Below are 22,010 nucleotides of genomic sequence, written 5' to 3' on the forward strand. Positions count from 1 at the left end.
AGAAGAAGATGGTAAGTTATGTGGCTTTGACAATGAAAGTTAATTGTACAGTGGTCCAGGTTGTAAGGTGTGTCCAAACTATTGAGTGGTACTGAGTGTGTCTAAGTGGTACTTCAATATGATTGTGAGATTGATCAGTCAGGTTTAGTGACAGTTAATTATTCTATTCTATATTAATATTAGCAAGAAGTATTTTGTAATGTTCAAGAATGCTAAAGCTTACAATTTTGACTTACATGTCAACAATGAGGTCTTGGTTGACATATTTTAATGTTGGCACTTGAACACAATTGTGTCTTTAATTTCCATCATATTTCAGGTTTCACTCACTAACTCATTAATGTTTGTTACTGTTTTAGAAAGGAGTCCAGGAACAAACCTGGTTAAGACTCTTTCACAGAAGGAAAAAGGAAAACAGAAGGTGGTGAAAAAAAAAAGTGAGTTCTTCACAAAGGAGAAATATTTTCTTCTGTAGAAAAAGTTTAATGCTTTGTAGAATTGTATTCACTCTGAGCTTTACACTAAACTTAACTTAAATAATTAGTCTGGTGGTGTTGGTTTGTGCAGGTACAAGGATGAAGTGTAGAGAAGATCCATGCGATAATTAAGTGCTTGGTGACAGAGTAGGGTAAAATCTTTAAAAACAAATGCATGAAAATGTTTCAGTAGGTTTTAAACATTGTTGTTTGTTGTCATCTTTATTATTATTCCTTATGTTAAATAGTGTTAAGTGCCGAGTACTGATACAACACAAGTGCCTGATTACTATAATCATTTATTTGTGTGAGATTAATATACTGTGCACCATGTGACCAGTGCCACCAGACAGATCATACCAATCTGAGGCTGTTTTGCTCAGTGCCAACTAATGAGTGGAGCCATCATGTGCAAAAGGCTAGCTCATATAGCAGCATACCAGCAAACCACTCTTTCAGAGCCCAGTTGTGTCCAGCTTTAGCCCATTCATGATACATATAACAGGTAAACTATCTTATACTATCACTTTTGCTGCGGCTGTTAGGCTTCATTAAAGTCAGTCCAGTAGCACATTTTGTGCTGATTGGTTGTGTCTGGTCCAATCTCTTAAACAGAACACAATTCTGTTTCACATTTTAACATTTATCCACGTTTTTTTTCCCCCTACTTTTTTTCAAAATTACTGAAACAAAACCAAGTGTACATACAACTTCAAATACAAGAATGAAATAGAAACTCTGCTTTCGCTGTAAAAATATACTATAAAATACTGTAAGAAATGCAAATGGCTGTGCAACATTTGCATATCCATCACTTTGCCAGCCTATTGACGGACCTCACAGAACGGGCAGATAACATTAAAGAAGATGTGGAGTTACAGTCCAGTAACGTGACCAACAGCACTGTTAGCTCTCATGGTAATGTTAGCCTAAGTTTAGCAACATAAGCTAACCTTACTATAGCTGTTTCTTACTTTATATCATTAACTATGCAGTCATGTCACTGTCAATACAATACTTATAAAAAACACTCACCTCATGATGGAGCTGCACGTTGCTCCTGTTGTCGGCACTGTGAGAGCAACGTTTGGCTCTGGATTGCTTTCAGCACAAAAACTTAGAAACAACCACCTCCATGAGACTGGAGAAGCAATCTGGGAAATATGTCCAATGCAGCTCTGCATGTTCTTGCCACTAGCTAACAAAAGCAAATACCAGCTAACTGGCTCATGCTAAATCAAACAGCTATGAGCTAAAGCTAACAAAAAAATCTAGCTTGAGTAAACTACTCAATCCACCTGATTTGCTCCAACCTCTCTTTACGATCTACAGTTGGGAGAGGACGGTTTTATAGGAGAGTGGGGCTTGGGGCTATTAAGGATCGCTATTATGATGGCAAAATGTAGAATTCAAACAACAACAACATCACTAAATACCCATTGGTTTTCAGCTTTAAAAAAAGTGGTTTGGGTTTTTAGTTACTCTTTAAATGCAATCTGTGACTGTCTGCAAGCTGTGCATGAGCTAAGTCAAGAAATCTATGTTGTGGTGTATTCATTGAACATTAAAAAATCTAAATTGCTTTCTTTGTCACATGTAGAGCCATCCAAAGTCACGGTGAAAAGAATGTGGAGTGAGGCAGAGAGAAAAGCGGTACACAAACATCTAGGAGACTTTGTGACGGAGCACAGAGTTCCCGGGAAAGAGGACTGTGTGCAAACCATAACAGCAGAAAAAATCCTGGGTCAAAGGTCCTGGAAGGACGTCAAGAACTTTGTGTACAACACAATTGTGACATCAAAACGAAGATTTGCTTCTCGAAAACTTGAGTATTGAAGATTCCACATTTTGTTTGTAAACACTGCAGTTCTCCAGCGTTCCAAATCAAATCGTTATCTGATGAGACTGTAGCCGCCTTAAGTTTTCTGATGCATTTTATTTGCACTTGTAGGATGTGCACATTAACTCAAGTACTGTACTTGCAGAAAAATTCAAGGTACTTGCACTTTACTTTCTAATAATGTTCATCATGGCAACTTTAAGCGATGGTTTGGAAATGTATTAATGTACGGTTGAGGCAGTAGCTGACTGGTTTGAAGTGGATGCAGTGGTGTTTTTTTTTGCCTTTAACATTTTTTGTATTTTTATTTCTTTGATTATCATTCATTTACAGTAAAATTCAAGGCACTTTACTTTTATGTACTTACTGCACTAAATCAGGGAAGCAAATATTCTCCCAAGCATCAATAATGTTGTGTCTCGTTTGAAATAAATGATGCTCTGTGAAATTACACTGGCATTTCATGCAGCTTTGGTGGAAATGGTATGATATATATGTGTATAACACTTCAGCAGAGCAGTACTTGTAAAGTACAACTGTGCTTTTTTATATTAGTCTGATGGAGGGGCACAGCATTCATTTTAGGAATCTTTTATTTATTAACCTAAAACTGTGCAACTCTTCTATTACATTATGTTTTTCCATAGTAAAACATAAAATGTGAGCAAATAACAACACAAAAACAGACAATTCCAGTTGTCTGACCAGAAACGGACTCAACAGCGCCACCATGAAAAGGTCCTCACTCAGGTGCTACAAAACTTTTTTTACAAGATTTTTTATTTCAAAAGGTGAGGTGGAAAATGGAGTTAGGGGGACCCCTAGTGTTTAATTGTGGTATCCATTTGTCTCTTAAAATAGCAGAAAGGGTGGTCCTCACTCCCAATCAGAATTGTCCTGGACCTCACTTCGATGCCCGTACATGAATGTGTGTGTGTGTGTACGCAGAAAAGGGTGAAGCTGTCAGGTATAGTTAGTTCAGAGCCGGTGATGAGTTCTCTACAGTGGCTGGTGGGGTCACAACCCCATTATACACAGGTCACATACACTGCCCCCAGTGTGGGGGTTTATGAGTGCCAAAGTCTTGGTGTGGTCTGGTTGTGAACTTTATGGATTACATATTGTGTCTGTCTGTGCATGCATGTGTGTGTGTGTGTGTGTGTGTGAGAATGCAAATGCAAGAAAGAAAGAGAGACGGGTAAGAAAGTGTTAAAAGTCACACACTGGATTCCTTCTTTACTTCGATTTTAAAAACACAAGTGAAGGTAAAACAGTAAATGAACAGCAGTTCGCTTAATTTTAGATAAGATAATCGAGTTCAGATTAACTTGTGAATGTTTTAATTACGAGTATTTCGCTTCCAAACGGAGTAAATGCAACCTTTTGTCTTTGTTCCAGACACATTAAAAATCTTAATGTACTTGTCATGTAGAGAATTAAAGTGATCTTCTCCATGGTATCAGTATGCATGTCAACTACAACAAGTTGCCTAAGCACACCAGCATGACTTAATTCTCTCTCCTGATTACGACAACAGATGGTAAGTTAGGCTTGGGCGAACCTCCCCGCTGTAAGCCCAACGTAGGGGGACCGGGGGGGATCTATCAAACAGGGCACCTCTAACTTTGTACTGTGCTAATGCAGTTAGGAAATATTGTATATTGATATATTGTGTCATTTTTTAAGAGTTATGTGAAATTGTTAAGAATAATGTGAAATCCGTACGCACACCTCCAAGGTGAATTGGTTTAGTCTTGATGTTACTGCTCTTTCTGTGATCAGTATAAATCATCAGCCATTGCAGGGCAGGGTTAATAAGGTCAGGATTTAGATGTCTGTTACACAACTGCATGCAATAGCATATTTTCCTTTCTTTGCATGCCATGGGCAAACTGTTTGAGATATTGACCTGAAACTTCAGATTCCTTTGTTTAGTAACATAAGGCATATTTTCACTGCTTTTCAGCAAAATCTGAGAGGTACCATGTACATGGTACCCCGATATTGGCTGTTTTTACATAGAATGACCCAATGGGCTATGATGCTTTTTAAATTATATTATATATTAATAATATGCTTGAGTGTTTTCTTGAAAGATTATAGTAGGCCGATTATTAACGTTTCCATGTTTGAGTAATGTCACTACAACAAATATCATGGGACATTAAAGCAGCAATACTAAAATCTATAGGCTAGTTGTGCACTTGTGCACACACAAACCAAAACCTTTAGCTGCTGAAGTAATTAATAACATTATGCTGCTGTTCCTCATGTATAAATGACAGCGTCCCTAAGGACAGCATTGCTGCAGCTCTGCTCTCCACTATGTTCACATGAATAAATATTTTCCTCATTAACAATGTATTATTTCTCCCAGCCTGCATCTCCCAGGTCCATCCACTATTAATCAGAATGTTACATTTTATGACCCGACCTGACTGATGCTCGGATTGCCTGATGACATAACAGAAATTCGTGCATCACCACTAGATAAGTCATTGCAACTTAATTTAACTCAAAAAATAAATGTTCCATTTATTCCCGCCCTCCTGCCTGCAAAAAAACAAAGCCATCTAAATAACGTGCCAGTTCATGTGATTTCTGCTTATGTGCTTTTTTTACTAGACAGAGCCTTTACAAACAAAACAAACATCATATCACCGAATCAGGAAAATGTTGCTGCGTTTCCAGGGACCCATTCATATCAACTCTTGTCCATCCTCCACACAAATGTACGAGGACTTAATGTGAGTAAATACAGAATCCCAACCAAGAATTCAGACTAATTAAAAACATACTAGGACTTGCTACTTCAGAGAATCATTGCCACATAGTGCCAAAGAAGGATGCAGGGGGCATTCTCCGGTCAGAGTTGACTTATTCAACACATTCTTTACACTCCATTTTGTTCACCGTCTCACAGGGAATACAAACAAATAACAACAACAAACATAATGGATCCAACCTCAAATCTTTAAACTATGTCGCTTATTAGAAAATAACATCTGATAATAATTTTCTTGCATTTGGGTGGCTGTTCCACATCATTCCAATTTTTAACACTGCTTTCCTTTGATAGTGAAGTGTGAACATCCCAGCTGGCTGTATTATCTCGCCATCTTGCCCTTATATTCTGTTCCACTCAATCACAATGAACGATTGATTGTGGAACGCAGTTCTCACATTAAAATCTCACAAAAGTGACGTGAAATGAATAAACAAAGATGTGAAGTCAGGTAGACTAAACAGTATTCTTGTGTGTTGTAAAAACGCAGCAGTGCAAAAAGCAGCAGAAGGTAACAGCAGATCACCGACACAAAGTGTTGAAATACAAGTGTTAATACCAGTAAAAAGTTTCAAGCACAGCTCTGTCAGCTCCAACTTTTCTCATTCTCTCATTCACCTGCGTTGTCCAGTCATTCTAAATGCTGGGCCATGCACCCTCTACAAACTGAATGAACATTGTGTGACAGGGACGGAGATGTGTGTGGAATGGAGCAGATGATGAGTATACTTGAAGAATTCAAAGCTGGGAACATGTGGTTTGGTGTGTGTGTCTTATCCAATAAACCACGCAGGAACCCTCTGGAAACCATTCAGACACAGTTGTGAGTATTAATGCCAAAGAATAAATACAAATGTTAAACAGATATACTTTTCATGCCAGGCATACATCTGATCTGAATAAATCATTTCCAGACATAATCTGGATGTAGTAGTCATTCACACGGAGAAGTAAGAGGTCCAAAAAACCCAGAAACAACTTCTTTGAAGCAGAAAGAGATTAACTTTTTTTTCAAGACACTACTGAAGGCTGGATGATTTCATTGGTCTCCAATTCATCAGTAATCTTTCTTTGGTCACTTATGTTAAAAAAAAAAATTTAGTGATCTGGTAGTACATTTGTCTTCTTTACAAATAGCAATCCACTTAGGGTAGCACCAGTGGCGTTTTCTTGCAGAGGCCAAGGGAAGCCAGGCTTCCTCAGTTTTTTCAGAATATAACCATTTAATAAAATCACTTTTTTAACAGTTTACGTAATCCCTCTGTGACGTGTCTGTCGTCTCCTCCTCGTCTCTCTTCATTAATTATTGAGCGTTTCATGATGTGTAAAACAGTGCCCCTCTATTTGTTATTTATGTTATGTTATGGTGAATGAGCGTTGAAAACATGTTACTGCACTGCACATGTGAGGAGGCAAAGCTGCGCTGGCCTCCCTTGGTGAAAAAAATAAAGAATGATTGAACAATCAGGTGAGGCTATTGTCACGACACTGCTCCCCTGTGATTGGTCAGGACAGTGTAAAGGGAAGCCGCGAACTCTTTGGCATCAGGCCAATCAAATCACAGTATGTTATCGTCAACGTCAATGAATGAAATGACAGAAGATTCGTTGCTTTGTGTTCATCTCTTGATAAGCTAGCTAATTTTTTAAGCGCGATTATGGAGGATGGAGTATTTAGTAAAAAATAATTTTACTAAACTGCCTCTACAACAGCAACTCCGGATTAAATCTGACGGCCGGCCAACACCAAAGCTAGAGCTCCGTGCGGAGAGGAAGAAAGGTTTTCGGACCTTTAATGAGGAGAATTACATCCGCACTGAGTGGCTAGCTGGTAGCGCCAAGCTACAGCGGCTATTCTGCTGGCCCTGTCTCCTTTTTGACATCCTGCTCCCTGAATAATCATATAATAATGAGAGAGAGAGAGAGAGAGAGAGAGAGAGAGAGAGAGAGTGTGTAAGTCCTGGTAAAATGATGCTGGGCGCTCTAATAGTTCATCCGACCACGGGAAATAGCAACATATAAACTGCTGCCTCCGTTTTTCTGCTCCCACCCCGTAAAACATACACAGCTTAGAGGTTGTGTCTCACTTGGCTTCCTTGGAAATTTTCCCCACACCACGCAACTGGGTAGCACTGGATGAAATTAATTTATTACACAGAGCTGCATTTACAAATATCATAAAGGGATGATTTTCTTTTTTTGTAGGTAGGATGGACTGTTGGAATTCTCCTGATGGTATCTCACAACACAGACCTTTTGCAAAACCCTTGCAATAGATTTGATTCTGAAAATCTCTGTCTATGCTAGTCCCGAAGGCTCGTTGTGGTTTCGTATCTACAATATGTCTGTTCTGCTCTCTCTTTACCATGTCTGTTACTCCCTTTCCATATTCATGTGACAAGCAGCTCCTTCACACATGGATCTATATGGCCAATATCGGATACATCACTTGAAATTACCCTCAAGTGCCTCAAACTGTGAAGAATATCATTGAACATTAAACATATTTCTGTCTGGATTGGAATGTGAGCTCTTCTCCAGACATCTTTCAGCCAGCTGGAGAAATCTGCTCCTTTAATGTGAAAGCTTATCTAGAAGCATCCCACCTCCCCACTTGTGGTCCAATCTGGGTGGATCAAACAACTGTTGGAACATCAACACCTCTGCTTGAGATACAAATATCTGCAATACATTCCCTCAAAACAACAAATAAACAAAAAAAATTGAAATACATTGCCAAAGAACAGACCCATAAACATAGAAACAACCTCAACCAGAATAATAACTAAGAAAACCATTAGTCTGATAACTTTTCCCTTGAGTGTAGGCTATACCATTTAAACAAGACCAGTGTGCAGCCCAAATGAAATCATTCATTTACTTTACGTGTTATTATGAAATACCAGCAGACAGTTTTGCACAAAACTGTTAAAAAATGTATTTTTTCCTAGACAGTTGAGTGTTTTCAGGTGGCATGATCACCAAAATAATTTAATTTCACGATATTAATCCAATAACCATCAAAAGTGCTGAGAAATAAATATTTTTATGGCTTCTTATTGAGTTAAAATCCATTTCAGTGAAAAACAATTAAACAATTTTAAATAAAGGTACAGATACATTACATTTTTATTCAAAAGAATAAAAAAAAAGATATTATATATATATTTTTTTTAAACGGCAACATAGGATTTATTACATGATCTACTGTATTTTTTGGGGGGGATATTAACTTCTCTACCACGATAGCTAGCCATGACGATATGATCACCCCGTTAATGAAATTAATTAAGTGTTTCTTATCCTGATCCACGATAAAATCTCATATCAACCCATCCCTAGTTTTCAGCACAAGTCATTTTCTTTATCATTCTTGCTTTCGATTACTATGCAAGTTCTCTTAATAACCGTATTGTTGCCTTAACAAAGCAAGGTTTAGAAACATGTAAACACCACATATCTAGTGTTAGCTAGGCTTGAGGAAAAACTTCACACAGCTGAGTTAGTTGTGACAGTGCTACAACCGAGCCAGCCATGGCGTAACATTAAATAAAAACAATTCATTCTCCCAAATTTGTTTTTCACGTCCTGTCCCATAATGTGAAAAATAGGGGCGTCAGTGATGTATATAAGGGATATATATACCCATCTATAGATTTATGGATGATCCATGATATAGATGGAAACGCATAGATAAATGTTTACTAATCCAACTCAAATATTTATTTCAAATTATTTGGTCAAAATCAGGATGTGTTACATTGTGCCCCACTCTTTAAAACCCTTTTCTTTGACAGTTGCCATGTTTTCCTCTGTGAAGAGCTGCCTTTATCCTCCCTGTGGCTGCATGTAAAATGTGTTTTTAACATTTGGTGGCCCTGATACATACACCTTTGAAATATGCAAGCCTGTGATGGAAGATTTCAATAAAGCACACAGCAACAACCAGACAATCAAAAAGTCGCTTTTTAGGAGTCAAATGTATCCCTTTGGTAAGAGCATCAGTTCATCTAAAGATCACAAATATAATTACACACACACACACACACACACACACACACACACACACACACACACACACACACACACACACCTGCCAACTTTCTATCAAACCAAAAGTAAATGAATCCCTTGTGATACATAAACCGTTATTAACTTTGAAAATTAAAATCTTGTCTTAGCCAATTAGAGCACCACGTCTGTGTCGGATTCTCTGTTTCCATATGTTTCAATAAGCCCCCAATCACATATTACATTTTGGCAGTAGGATTAGTAGTTTAGGAAAAACACGCCGAGTCTAACCTCCTCCCTCCGGTAAGTCCAAAATAAAAGTTCTGAACACATACATTGTTCCTGGTTTGTCGTCAGCTTCCTGTAGAAAAGCTTCCTTCTTCAACTGAATAACCTTTTCATCAACAAGGAAAGTATGTTTCCTTCTAAAATTAGATATCCACCATTTCAAAGAGGCGACACATAGAAATTGACTAATCTTAGAAATGGAGAATTTTTAAAAGGATATGTGGAAATGCAAGAGTGTGATTGACGGCACAATGGTGCGCTGAATTATCTTAAATATATTATAAATATACAGATGAACTTTGGATAACGATTTTAGGCCAGAATGGGAATGGATGTGATGAATTTTCCGAAAGTCATTATATTCTAAGATATGAGGTGTCTATAAGACACTGACAGGTGGCTTGCATTACTCATCTCAAAGTGCTCTTTCATATCCCCTTCAAAATTCAGTCTCAATTTCCACCCATGTGAGAGTGTAGGAGTGTAGAAGGAGGGAAAATGGAGGTCAGTCTTGTAGTAGTGTGGTCTTTTACTGCCATCTAGTGGTGGCATCAGTTAATTTGTCCAGGGAAATGTATTGTATTAAAATAAATGTTTTAACTTTGGGAACTACAAACTAACCAAAACATAAAATGTCGGTGTCAAATGTCATAGGACAGTGACAGTTGTTCTTTATTGTGGTTCTCCAGGATCTAGGAGAACCTCAATAAAGAAAAAGTGATACATTGGTAAGCACTGCAATGGTTTTGACAGCTGAGATGACTTCGACATTGGCATCAATGCAGTTTCCTAAGTCAAAACTAGAGTATATTCAGCATCTGTCAAGTCAAATTCTCATTTATTACGTCAGAGAGAGTAGGGGTTGTCAGGTTGCCATTTACAACCACTTTTGGAAATTGGCTTTGGGAAATTTGCCATCAGTGGCAACCACTTTTTAACACATAAAAAGATAGGGACAGATAGCAAACCTTGCACCCCAAAATAAATACAAAATACAATAAATACTAGGGTTGGGCGGTATGACGGTATTATACCATGTGACGGTATTATACCATGTGACGGTATTATACCGTGTGACGGTATAAAAGTGTCTACCGGTAGAGATTTTGCAATACCGTTTATACCGGAGAAAGCGCAGATGTCTGCGGCATCGCTCTGAGTCACTGTAATTACACCGCCTCGACACACGGGGCACTGCAGGCATTGCAGCAGACTGCTTGCGTGGTTGCATGAGCACGACAAAGAAGAAACGGCTTTACCTGAGTAATAACAATCATGGCGGAGGCGGAGAGTGAACGTCACGAGGAAACGGAGGCAGCGCGACCCACCCATGACGAAGAGGAGGAACTCGTTCCGAAAAAGGGCGCTACGTCTGTTGTGTGGAACTTTTTCGGATTTAGAAAATCCGACAACGAACAAAAAGCGATACTCTGCAAAGAGTGTCGCGCAACTGTTGCTGCTGCAGGTGGAAACACCGGTAACCTCTTCCACCACTTAAAGTTAAAACATGCGAAGCAGTATTATGAGTCTTTCGCCAAAGGCACCCCGTATGACAATAAATCACATCGATGGAGGGAGATAACGGAGGCCATCACGACGCATACTTTTTCTCATCTGTTATTTTTATTTCTTATTAAAGGAACTTAGGACAGGATCAAGAAATAAGACTCAACAGTGACACGACGGCCGTTAGGGTAACTGCAGCCATCTGCCAAGCCGGCGCGGGAGCGCGCATGAACTCTTCAGTGCAGCTGATGCTGTGACACGGTTATTTATTTACTCGCTGTTCACGTGACTGTTTACTACAAGACCTCCGCACATGCCTCCGCGGAACTACGTTGGTAGCATACATCTGCGAACAGCATCATGTCAAGCGACGAAGTAAGTAAACAAGTGTTTATTTTAGTGTAACTTTAGGATGTTTGACAACATTAGCGCATTCATTCAGCAAAATGACAGTTGTAATGTAAAGTACGTTTACCTTACACTGGCCAAATGGTTACTAAAGTTCAAACTTCACCAGCCACGGTGAATAACGAGCTAGCGATAACCATTGTTTTGTGACTGGTGAGTGAAGCTAATGTGCCTGCCACCAACGTTATGGTATTTGAAGAGCATTTGGCTTTGTGGCTGCAGCTAATTTCTGACTGTGGTAATTACCAACATAGCTAATATTTATAACATTGGATAAAGCTTGCTAGCAAGCTGACATAAGTGTATAGTCATTATCATGTAACAGCAGTAGTATGATGTGCCAGTGTTATGTGCCAGTGTCACTGAGATAATTTGTGAAACCATTTCCATTATAAGACAATATAAATGGTATGAATAGCACTGATGAAAACAAAGTAAATACAAGAAATACAGAAATGTCAATATGTCATAACTGGTATTATACTAAGTTGAATCAGAATAAAAATAACATCAAATAAAATCATAACATCCCTTTGAGGATTACTGAAGTTATTCTTATTATTATTGTTCTCAATGTTTTTGTTTCAGGATTTGGAATTGACTCTGGAAGGAGTGGCACACATGTTCCAGATAGAGGGCAGCCTGCTTGGTGCACCTGCCTGAACTAACGACGCATGCCAACCCAAATGGAGAACTTGTGCTGTCGGCAGGCTCCGGACCAGTGTCTGAGCAGGAGTGCCCATCTGGAGCCTGACCCTTTTGCGAATTACACAGGTTACAAGGAAGCTCCATTTAGGGTGCCGGACTGACAATTTCTACAATACCTCAAAAAATAACATTTTTCAGCCAAAGATTTCATCCAAAAATAAAACCCATTTATGTACATTCTATATTTTTATATTTATTTTCAAAGTTTACAGAAAAACAAAGTATTTTTCAAATTTGCAGTATGTACATAGTTTTATTTTGTATTTATTTTGTATATGTTTAAAATAAAATAAATGTCTGGTGAACAAGACGGTCTTGTCTTCTCTCTTCTCTTGCTCACATCTCTGGATCATGTAGCTGAGGCCTTTATGGAGAGAAGAGAACAGTAGCGTTAGAACACATACCAATGCTCCAACTCCAGCCATTAGAATATCTTCCCTGTCAAGATAATGTCACCAGTGTAATCAGTGGTGTGTGTGTAGTTGGGAAGTGTGGCTAAATACATGTCAGCACTTCATGTTATTTTATATTATAATATTTTTCAATGTTTTGTCTATATTCTGAAAAGATTGAAATTCCTGAAAACATACTAACCCCTCAGACACTGGTTCGATTGGTGATAATCGATGAGAGATTTTAGCAGCTGTCCGCTTGCTGGGTGTTGATGTTCTCATCTCCTTACTTCCCTGAGTAGCTGCTTCAGGAGTTTGCTTCTTCTGGTAGCTGGAAAACAGCAATATTTTAAAAAGTTACAGTCTGAGTCAGCAAGCTGGCTGTGACTTTGCTACCTTGGTGTCTTTTCTCTTTGGCCAGAACAACTATGGCTATACAATGTTTGCCTGCAACAATAATAATATGAAAATACGCGTCTCAGTCGTTCGGTAATATTGTGCGCTTCACTTTTACAAACAATTTCTTCTGCTTTACATACAACGCAATGTATAATGTCTGGAGCAATCTTGTGTGGAAGGTACAACACAAGTCAAAAAAAAAAAATGCTAAAAGCTCTCTCTCTGAGCTTGTTTACATGCGATTGTGCACTTCACGGTTAGCTCTAAATGCCTTTTATTCAGCTACATCACAACAGTATCATCAACACGTCAACACAATAGCCCCTAACACACAGCCTGTAAATACCGTTACTGTACCCCCTGAATACTGTATTTCCCGGGGACGGGAACGAGACGGGAGCCGGTGCTGTGTGTATGATATAGCTTTATCCCCTACACTCACGAAGCAGCCGGGGAGCCGGCTCGCTGTGTGTAGCTAGCGGCTAATATGACTACACAGACACGAACAAATCGTTAGCCTGTTGCTACAGCCAGCTGCTAACGTCACCTCCCGGATAACAGTTGGGCTTTCGGTCCCATATATAAAGGGACATATTTATAACTATTCGGTTTCAGACTAAAGGACCGTGGACAATGCGCAGTCTGTAATTATTCAGTGTTACACAGCGTTGGACTAAGTTACATGTTAGCAGCTAACGCTACTTTGCACTTTAGCTCATTCCGAGTCCTCGGTGATCTCATAAGATTTTCAAATCAAGCCGTAAACATGACCTGTAATGTATTCTTACCTGGTTACTAGGAAATTAGCCATGTCAGCATCTGTTTTCAGTCCGAGTTCAAATTGAAGCAGCCTCCATGAGTCGAACGCATATCCAATGTTTATCCGGGTGCCAGCCCGGCTTTGGTCATAACTTCGTTTGGACTCACGACTTGCCGCTGATAAAACCTTCGTTTTCTTCTTGGTATTACTTTTTAGTGGACTTTGTGTGGTGGTGGGTCATTTTCCGGCCGAAGCAGAGTCCATTACTACACATACAGTACTTGAATCCACCGCGCTTGTCTTCTTCCGGTCTCCAAGCCGTCGAGTACGCGCATTCAGCGTCATTTGACGTCACGTCCGCCGGACTGCGCGGGAAATTCGGACCACGAATTGCAGTACATCATGCAGCACACAGCCTGTTCAAGGCAATGGGGAGATATGTGTGTGGTCTCATTCTTTTTGGTTTTGAACGCTTCATCACCCATTAGCATTAAAAGACTTAAAGTGAATGTTTATTTTTTCACAAATCCTGCCCTAAGTTCCTTTAAGATGGAGCTCTATGTTAACATTTGCACACACACTATAGCTTAAGTTAAAGCTGGAGTTCAAATGTTTACCAGACATTTGCACATTCTTTGTGGCTTATTATTTATTATATTATTATATTTTCTTTAAAATAATGTTATGCTGCTGTGAGAAAATTAAAATAAAAGAGGAAAATGATCAAATGCGACAGTATGGTTATTTTTAAGCCATTAATTGAATTTACAGGGGGGGAAACCATACCGTGATATATACCGTTACCGTGATATGAAATTATTCATACCGTGATATAAGATTTTGCTCATACCGCCCAACCCTAATAAATACTATAAAGTATTCAATATAATACCTTAACTGACTTTGAAAACCTGTTTTATTTTCAACAGCTTCCCCTCACTCTATTAAAAATGTTGCTGACATTTTAAAGGTGCTATTGACAACATTGATAACATCCAGCCACTAGATGTCGCACTCACACTCCCCCCTAACATTGCATTCACGTCACAACACAGATGTTGCTCCAAGCACATGCGCACTCAACATCTCCCTTACAGCACTACACTGTAACAAATTGCTGTAAGAAAACAGCCAAATTCTGACAGTAACATACTGTTTCCCATTAAAAAGGTATTATACTGTAGAAAACAATGCATTCTGGGCAATATTTGTAGGTAGCTTGCCATTTCCCATAAAATACTGTAATATACCCTAAACAGCATTGCATTCTGGAGGTGATGTTAGAATCAACAGCAGAGAGGCTGCGCAAATACGGAACACTACTGTATTTCTAGAGGAGACACGCTACAACACCTGGGAACACGTTGGAGTCATTAAGCCAACTCTGGTCTTTCCTTTCTTGGAACATCCATTTTAATCCTGCATTTCATGAGCAAATCACAGGGTAAATTGAACTATATTTTATTTGTTTGATGATGTTTGCTTGCTATCATACTATTATTTTATTTTAGTTAAACTGTGATTAATCAGTATATGGTCATCTTAACTTGCCATGCGGTGACTAGACAGCCTTTCTCAGACTCATGGACACACTGTACATATAAAAAAGTTAAATTACAAAGATAAAAAGGTCGGTAAAAATAAAACCAGAAGTTGAAAAAATTTGAAAAATCTCCATTACAGTAGTTCTTACGAAACTGTTCTCACTACGATTATATTGTCTGTTCCCTACAGCTGTCTGCCACAGTTGATGACGTCGAGAAGACCCTCACCTTAGACACCTTACCGTCTAATCCTCCTCTGTATGTATTCAGTCAATGGACATACTGTATATTTCATATCAGATGAGCTTTAAGTTGATAAGTGAGTTCTCTGTATCACAACAAAGCATGAATGTTCTTCCAAGTAGAGATATTTATCCAGGATTTTCAATCTGATATCACTCGTATTTCACGTTTCAGGTGGAACAGAGCGTGTGAATACTGGACGCTGGATGATCAGCCTTGAAGGTCATGTCCTGTGTGAGGGCATCCAGCCCACCTTTGTGACAGGGCCTGCTGTTTTCCCTGTACTATATCTTCAACCTGCAGGACCAAGAGGAGGCTGCCTGCACTCTTGAGTTCATTCAAAAGGTAAGGCTTGTGTTACCTAACAGACCTTTTTCAAAGAAATCATTCTGACAAGAAATTGTGAGTGAACACTCTTTTAGGGTGTCTTTGGTCAAAGGTATTTTGATTTGATTATGTCCATATCACCCAGTCCTCTTTATATAGTAGCAGACATTATTGCTATCCCTCTAATCTCAGACTACTGTGTTTTCAATGTTTTCAGGCGCTTCATCGGGATCAACCCGGAGAGAGGGTCCAAGGCCACCCGGGGAAAGATTATCTCCAAGAAAACAGGAAAAGTTGTCCAGAAGAAGTCGGTCACAGTCAATCCCAATGTGTCCACATTTCTGAAGAATCTAATGGACGTTCAGTGGAATTTTGTATAGGTCGGTGAGTGAGTCATCGTTGCAGTCACTGTTTTGGCCCATTTTTTGTTTACAGTTATGTATGTGTTCTCGTTCCATTGACTAAATATGTTATATTGCACTTAAAAAACTTGGATATTTATATTGTTGAACGCTGCAGAAAAACGTGTGTGCAGCTACAAGCAGGGATTATACTGTATGTTCACTTGTCCCAGGACATGCTGTCGTATAATATACATTATACGACGATGAGGCAAATGGTGGTCACACCAGATACTGACTGGTTCTGAGTCCCCAGACCCCCAATAAAGCAAAAAAATGCACATTTCAGAGTGGCCTTTTATTGTGGGCAGTATAAGGTACACCTGTGCACTAATCATGATGTCAGATCAGCATCTTGATGTGGCACACCTGTGAGGTGGGATGGATTATCTCAGCAAAGCAGAAGTGCTCACTATCACACATTTAGACAGATTTGTGAACAATGTTTGAGAGAAATGGTAATATTGTGTATCTGGAATGAATTTTAGATCTTTAAGTCCATCTCATGAAAAATGGGAGCAAAAACAAAAGTGTTGCGTTTAATTTTGTTGAGTGTACATAGGTATTGCTGTGATAATTTTAAAATAAAGCTTATATAACTTATATTTTCTAAGTCTCTTGTACACATTTTGAATGGCTGTATTTTAATTAACTAACTCATTCAGTATACGGTATATTAAAATTGCTAAACGAGGTTACAATGAAGACAGCGCTTAATTCATAGTAATTGGCTTTCAGACAGTGATATGCTCTATTTACAAAAATGACTGCATTGTATTATATATGGGATTATGGTGAAATGCAATTAATGAAAAAAAAAAACAATATTGCAACTACCTAGCACTAGTATACTGTGAATTCAAACAGCATTATACTGTTTTAGTCTACTGTAAAAATCAAGGAAATAAAGTATTGCACTGTAATTCAGTATGTGGTTTTTTATCACAGTGACATACTGTGAAGTAGATAACAGTAAGGGAACTGTAAAATTAACAGTAGAATGCTGGCAACCCTGCTGCCAGTACTTTACTGTTAATTTACAAGACAATCGTTTACAGTGTAGAGCATTTGTATTCTGACCAATCACAGGTCAACCTAACTTCCCTGTATAGGACCATTATGTATGTGACCCTATATTTCCTAACATGATTGTTTAGTCAGTCTTCTCTAGTGTTTCATGCTGAGGTGTTGAGTGTGACCCAGCATCTACCCTTAAGATCCTTTAATGTAAAGGCCCAAATGCTGTCAAACTTGAACAAAAACCCACAAAAACCCCAAAATTCATCATCCTAATGCATATATCCTTCCTCCTCTGCTTTTACAGGTGACATCGAGAAGAAACCATGGTAATGAGCAAAACCTTAACTGTTCTTTGGACTGCTGGGTGGATATATCATTGCAACAACTGGCCACCGAAAGGGTGTTGTCATCAACATGACTACCGAAGAGGTTAAGACTGCAGAAAAAACCCCAGAAAAGGTGCCCGTATCATCCGTGTCCAAGTACAAACATGGTAATGGATATCCAAGTGACACAAGAAACACATACATTGTTTAAACAGTTGCTCAGAGGGAAAAGCCACGTCTCTGGATTTGATAGGTTGGACAGCACCAGACACAGAGGTACTTTGGCCAAGCAGCTGTACCCCTCTATCCGGACGAGTAAGCCTGGCTGTCACGTTACCACCAACTTTGACATCAAATCGGCGGAGGCACAGAGGCATCTACCTTTTTCCACAAAGCCACTGGAGGCGCCCTTGACAAGCTGTCTGAATTTTTCTGGGAAGGGATGAATTTGGGGACTGCCCCCACATTCAACATGTTGTGTTCTTCATGTGCCACTTATGTAAAAACTGTCAAAGTGTTTTTTTTAATTACAATGAAGTCAATTTGAAAAGTTGAATGCATTTTAATCTTTGTATTTTACACATTATTATTCCTCCAGGCGAAGAGACAACTGGGACATAAAACCTACCAGAAAGTAGCAGCTTTTATGTGCCATAATACGAACACAGCAAAACAGTCAGCAGCTCCGTCCACTGTCAGCATGGACATGGTGGTTGAGAACCTTTTAACGGGACATGCCCCCCTTTCCTTGGATACAAAGGCTGACAGACTGGTGGAAAAGATTCCCCAGACTGGTAGAGCTTTCAGGGGTATCTCTGCATCCCTGCAACACTAGTGCCATCCTAGTGGGTGTTTACAGCCGCTGGACTGATTGTGACCAGGCTGTGCTCCCATCTGACCCCAGACCACGTTGATATGTTAATTTTCAACAAGAACAAGAACGACGACAACATAAAAACACTTATTCTCTGGTACAGTAAAGCGAAATATGCCACTCGTATAATTGCATTGCAATTGTGGTTACAGTAACAACATTATCAACAAAACATTGAACCTCTTTAACTGTCAGTCTGTCTGGGCAGTGGCAAATGTTTTTAATTTTTGTGTGTGTGTGTGTGTGTGTGTGTGTATGTGGGGGGGGGGTGGACTGAAGAAAAAACAAAATTAATATGTGTGAAATCTTGGGAGATTATGTATCCTGATCTTTGAGCTTGACAGAAAATTATGCTGTGCTCATGTATAACTGCATAGTATTTTAATTATTCAAAATATAAGGTGGCTTATTTGTAGTTTTGGCAAAAGGGAATAAGCTTTTAGTCTGGGACCAATTGTAAAAGTTAGTTTTGAACCCTGATTACTTTGACTTTATGGCGAGAGTGTTCATAGTTAATGGACAAAGTATTAAGAATGACCAGTGTTGGGCAAGTTACTCTAAAAATGTAACTAGTTAAAGTACTAGTTACTTCTCCCAGAAAGTAACTAAAGTAGTTACTGAGTTACAAATTCTAAAAGTAACTAGTTACTTTGGAAAGTAACTATTGCGTTACTTTCAAATAACTTAAATACTGATGTGTCAAATAATTTGGACCCCATCTCCATCCCTCTTTGACGGAACTTAAAATACATGTGCGTGTTCAATTATTTATGATAAATCTGAGTATTATAATGAAATGGATACTGAATACATTACAAACAGAATTTTATTGGAGATATTATAATTACTAGGCTTATAGTGGATTGATAAAATAACACAATATATCTTTTGGAAAAGCATTATCAAAGTAGCAAAACATTATCAACCAATTCTAATCCAATAATAATAATAACAATAATAATAATACATTTTATCGATCAGATTATTGAGAGCTTTGTAAATGATGAGGAGGATCTTGAAGTGGATATGCTGTTTTTTGGGAGCCAGTGAAGGTGTTGCAGGATGGGTGTAGGAGTTTCTTATGTCCACTTTTCTTTTTTTAGACATCCTGGCTGCGTCTAATTACCAAACACACACACACACACACGGACACCGATTCAAACGTTAATGTAAATGAAACCTCTGATATTAACATCCTTCTAGCTGACGTGAAACAGGCAGAACAAACTCGCAACTTACAGTAGCGGACTCCTGACCGCAGACTAGCAGATCGTCGGTGTGCAAGCAAGATGGAGTGACAGCAGGGACGGCCAATCACACAAGAAACGGCAGAGCCAATCGAGGAGCTTGCGGGCGGTCTAAACTAAGGGAAACGGGCTTCAGCTTGAGCGGCCGTTTTCCGCTTGGTCCTAGTGCTTGACACGTTTACTACAGCGTAACATTTGTTTTTTTCTGCCTTCAACGAAGTAACGCGACACATTCTTTGGCAGTAACGATAGCGGCGTTATAATAATGAGATGAGTAATCAATTAGATTACTCGTTACAACGCCGTTATTCCCATCACTGAGAATGACTAGCTATTTTGTTGCATTATGGACAAGCTGATCCCGTTCATTGCTCATAATAAACCCAGAAGTGTTGTGATTGGCTGTGGTTTGCTCAATTTACCTTTTATCTTCAAGTAAACTCAATGTTTGTCTCTTGTGTTAAGATATTTACGAATAGAGTCTGCTTCCACTGTGAAATTGCATTCTTCTTTGGCACATCACTACGATTCTATCCCAGATGAACATCTGTATTATTGGATTGTGACAGAGAGACAAACTCCCAGTTTCTATCTTAGATGTTTCATAAAGGCTGGATCCAATTGGTTTACAGGAAAATCAACCCACAAGGCCATTTTGTCTGAATATTTGTTCCAGGTTTGAAGCTCTAACATTTGTTCTCGACTGACCTTCCTCAACTGCCATCTTCCTGTCATCCAGTGGATGAAAAGCAACATGACTTTGGCCTGCTTACAATACATATAACGGGACCTTTCATCGTTGTTATTCATGAGGATTTAAAATAATTATAACAGAAGTCCATCGATTTGGAATTACATTAGCCTCTCTCTCTTTTTTTTTTCAAATCAGTCAGTCAATCAAATATCTATTATGATGACAAATGAGCATCAGAAGTTGTAGAGAGCCAGAAGGGCTGTAGAAACTTCAATTGTGCTTTGGAAAATGCACATTTAAGTCAGTAAACTGTATAAGTAGTCAAACAAACAGACAAATCTTCAATTTGTAATTGAGGGGGGAAACATTTGACTAGATTAAAATGGCCCATCAGAGCACAGTAAACTTTTAAACCTTTGTCTGTAGTCCAACACAAACACACATACTGGCAGAGTTGTGTGTGTGTGTGTGCGTGTGTGCATACTCCTCATTCCTTCAGTGACAGCTCTCAGCTGTCCTCCTGTCTGCCTCTCTGTCCTGTACACCGTCCATCTGTCTGTCTCATTTCCCCTGCGCTGTCTGTCGTCATGCCTCTTGCCTCTGCTTCTCTGTCACACTGATATAAGATGCTATTCTGGAGTCATTACTGTAAGAAAAACATCCACATGTACGAGAAATGATAACAGTGTTGATTTCACACACACACACACACACACACACACACACACACACACACACACACACACACACACACACACACACACACACACACACACACACACACACACACACACACACACACACACACACACACACACACACACACACACACACACACACACACACACACACACACACACACAGCTGTCTCCCGTGCCTTGAAGTGTGCTGAGAGGTTGGGATGTTGTTGGGTGGGGGAGGTGGAACGGCGAAACCAGAGCCCAGAGTTCACTTACTGGGCGATCCAACTTCCCACTACTCACTTTAACTCCAAAGTGACTGTGACAGCTTTAGTGCATGTGTCTGCCTCCGTGTAGAGCAAGTTAGCTTGTGACCTGCTAACTGGTTAACAGTACATTATCAAACTAGCTGCTGATGCTGTAGATTTCAGGGCTGTTTTTCAAACGCCTGGTGAAGATATGAACCTCTCTCAGTTCCAGATCTTGCTGGCAGGGATTGTCGGTGGACTTGTCGGTAAGTGTGTGTGCACGCTTGTGGGTGGGAGTGTTGATATTTTAGCATTGTTGGCTTGTTGTAGCAGTTTGGGTGTGGAAAAGGTTAAAAAAGAAAATGGGAAATGTAGTCTTACTCCCTACGACCAAAGCTCTGTGAATGATACGACTAACTATAACTAAACATATAATGTTATTATTCTATGAAAGGGGGAATTGGTCTAAGTCTTTTTAGAAACCATTTAGAAAACAACCTCACAGCTGTATTTGTTTTATGAAAGCCATCATCTATTCAGGTATATTTGCAACAGAGATTGTATGTTACATGAATTCAAGCATGTACTCTGATCTCTGCAGTACTAGTGTGTCATTGCTCAGAAACAGGAGACAGCCTCTTGACACATGACCTGGGAACCAACAATGAATGAACACTAGGGGTAGGCAATATGTATAAATCCTCGGTATATGTACTTCAGATTTTAGAGGGCTTTCATTTCAAACATGTCAAAATTAATACAAAAAGTGTCATACAGAAAACAAAATATTACACAAGTAGAAGTCATCGAGATATATGAAAATATCTCTATGCC

General features: G+C 39.1%; 1 protein-coding gene and 1 long non-coding RNA gene across 2 annotated transcripts in view; one reads left to right on the top strand and one right to left on the bottom strand.

The window, feature by feature from the left end:
* The window catches only part of chrna1 (cholinergic receptor, nicotinic, alpha 1 (muscle)), a 333,431-nt gene that overhangs the window by 297,846 nt on the left and 13,575 nt on the right, over positions 1-22,010 (top strand). Inside the window, exon 2 of the mRNA XM_084021046.1 lies at positions 21,292-21,442. Within this exon, the coding sequence (XP_083877172.1) occupies positions 21,388-21,442 (55 nt within the window). The 5' untranslated portion in view covers positions 21,292-21,387. The remainder of the gene's footprint in view (positions 1-21,291; positions 21,443-22,010) is intronic.
* LOC311020720 lies at positions 12,321-14,030 on the bottom strand. The gene is made up of 4 exons (XR_014597920.1): positions 13,664-14,030; positions 13,601-13,631; positions 12,616-12,744; positions 12,321-12,385 (listed from the first exon to the last, which is right to left on the bottom strand). It is a non-coding gene; the product is annotated as an uncharacterized lncRNA (long non-coding RNA).

Source organism: Eutrigla gurnardus, assembly GCF_963514095.1.
Source record: "Eutrigla gurnardus genome assembly, chromosome: 11".
NCBI lineage: Eukaryota > Metazoa > Chordata > Actinopteri > Perciformes > Triglidae > Eutrigla > Eutrigla gurnardus.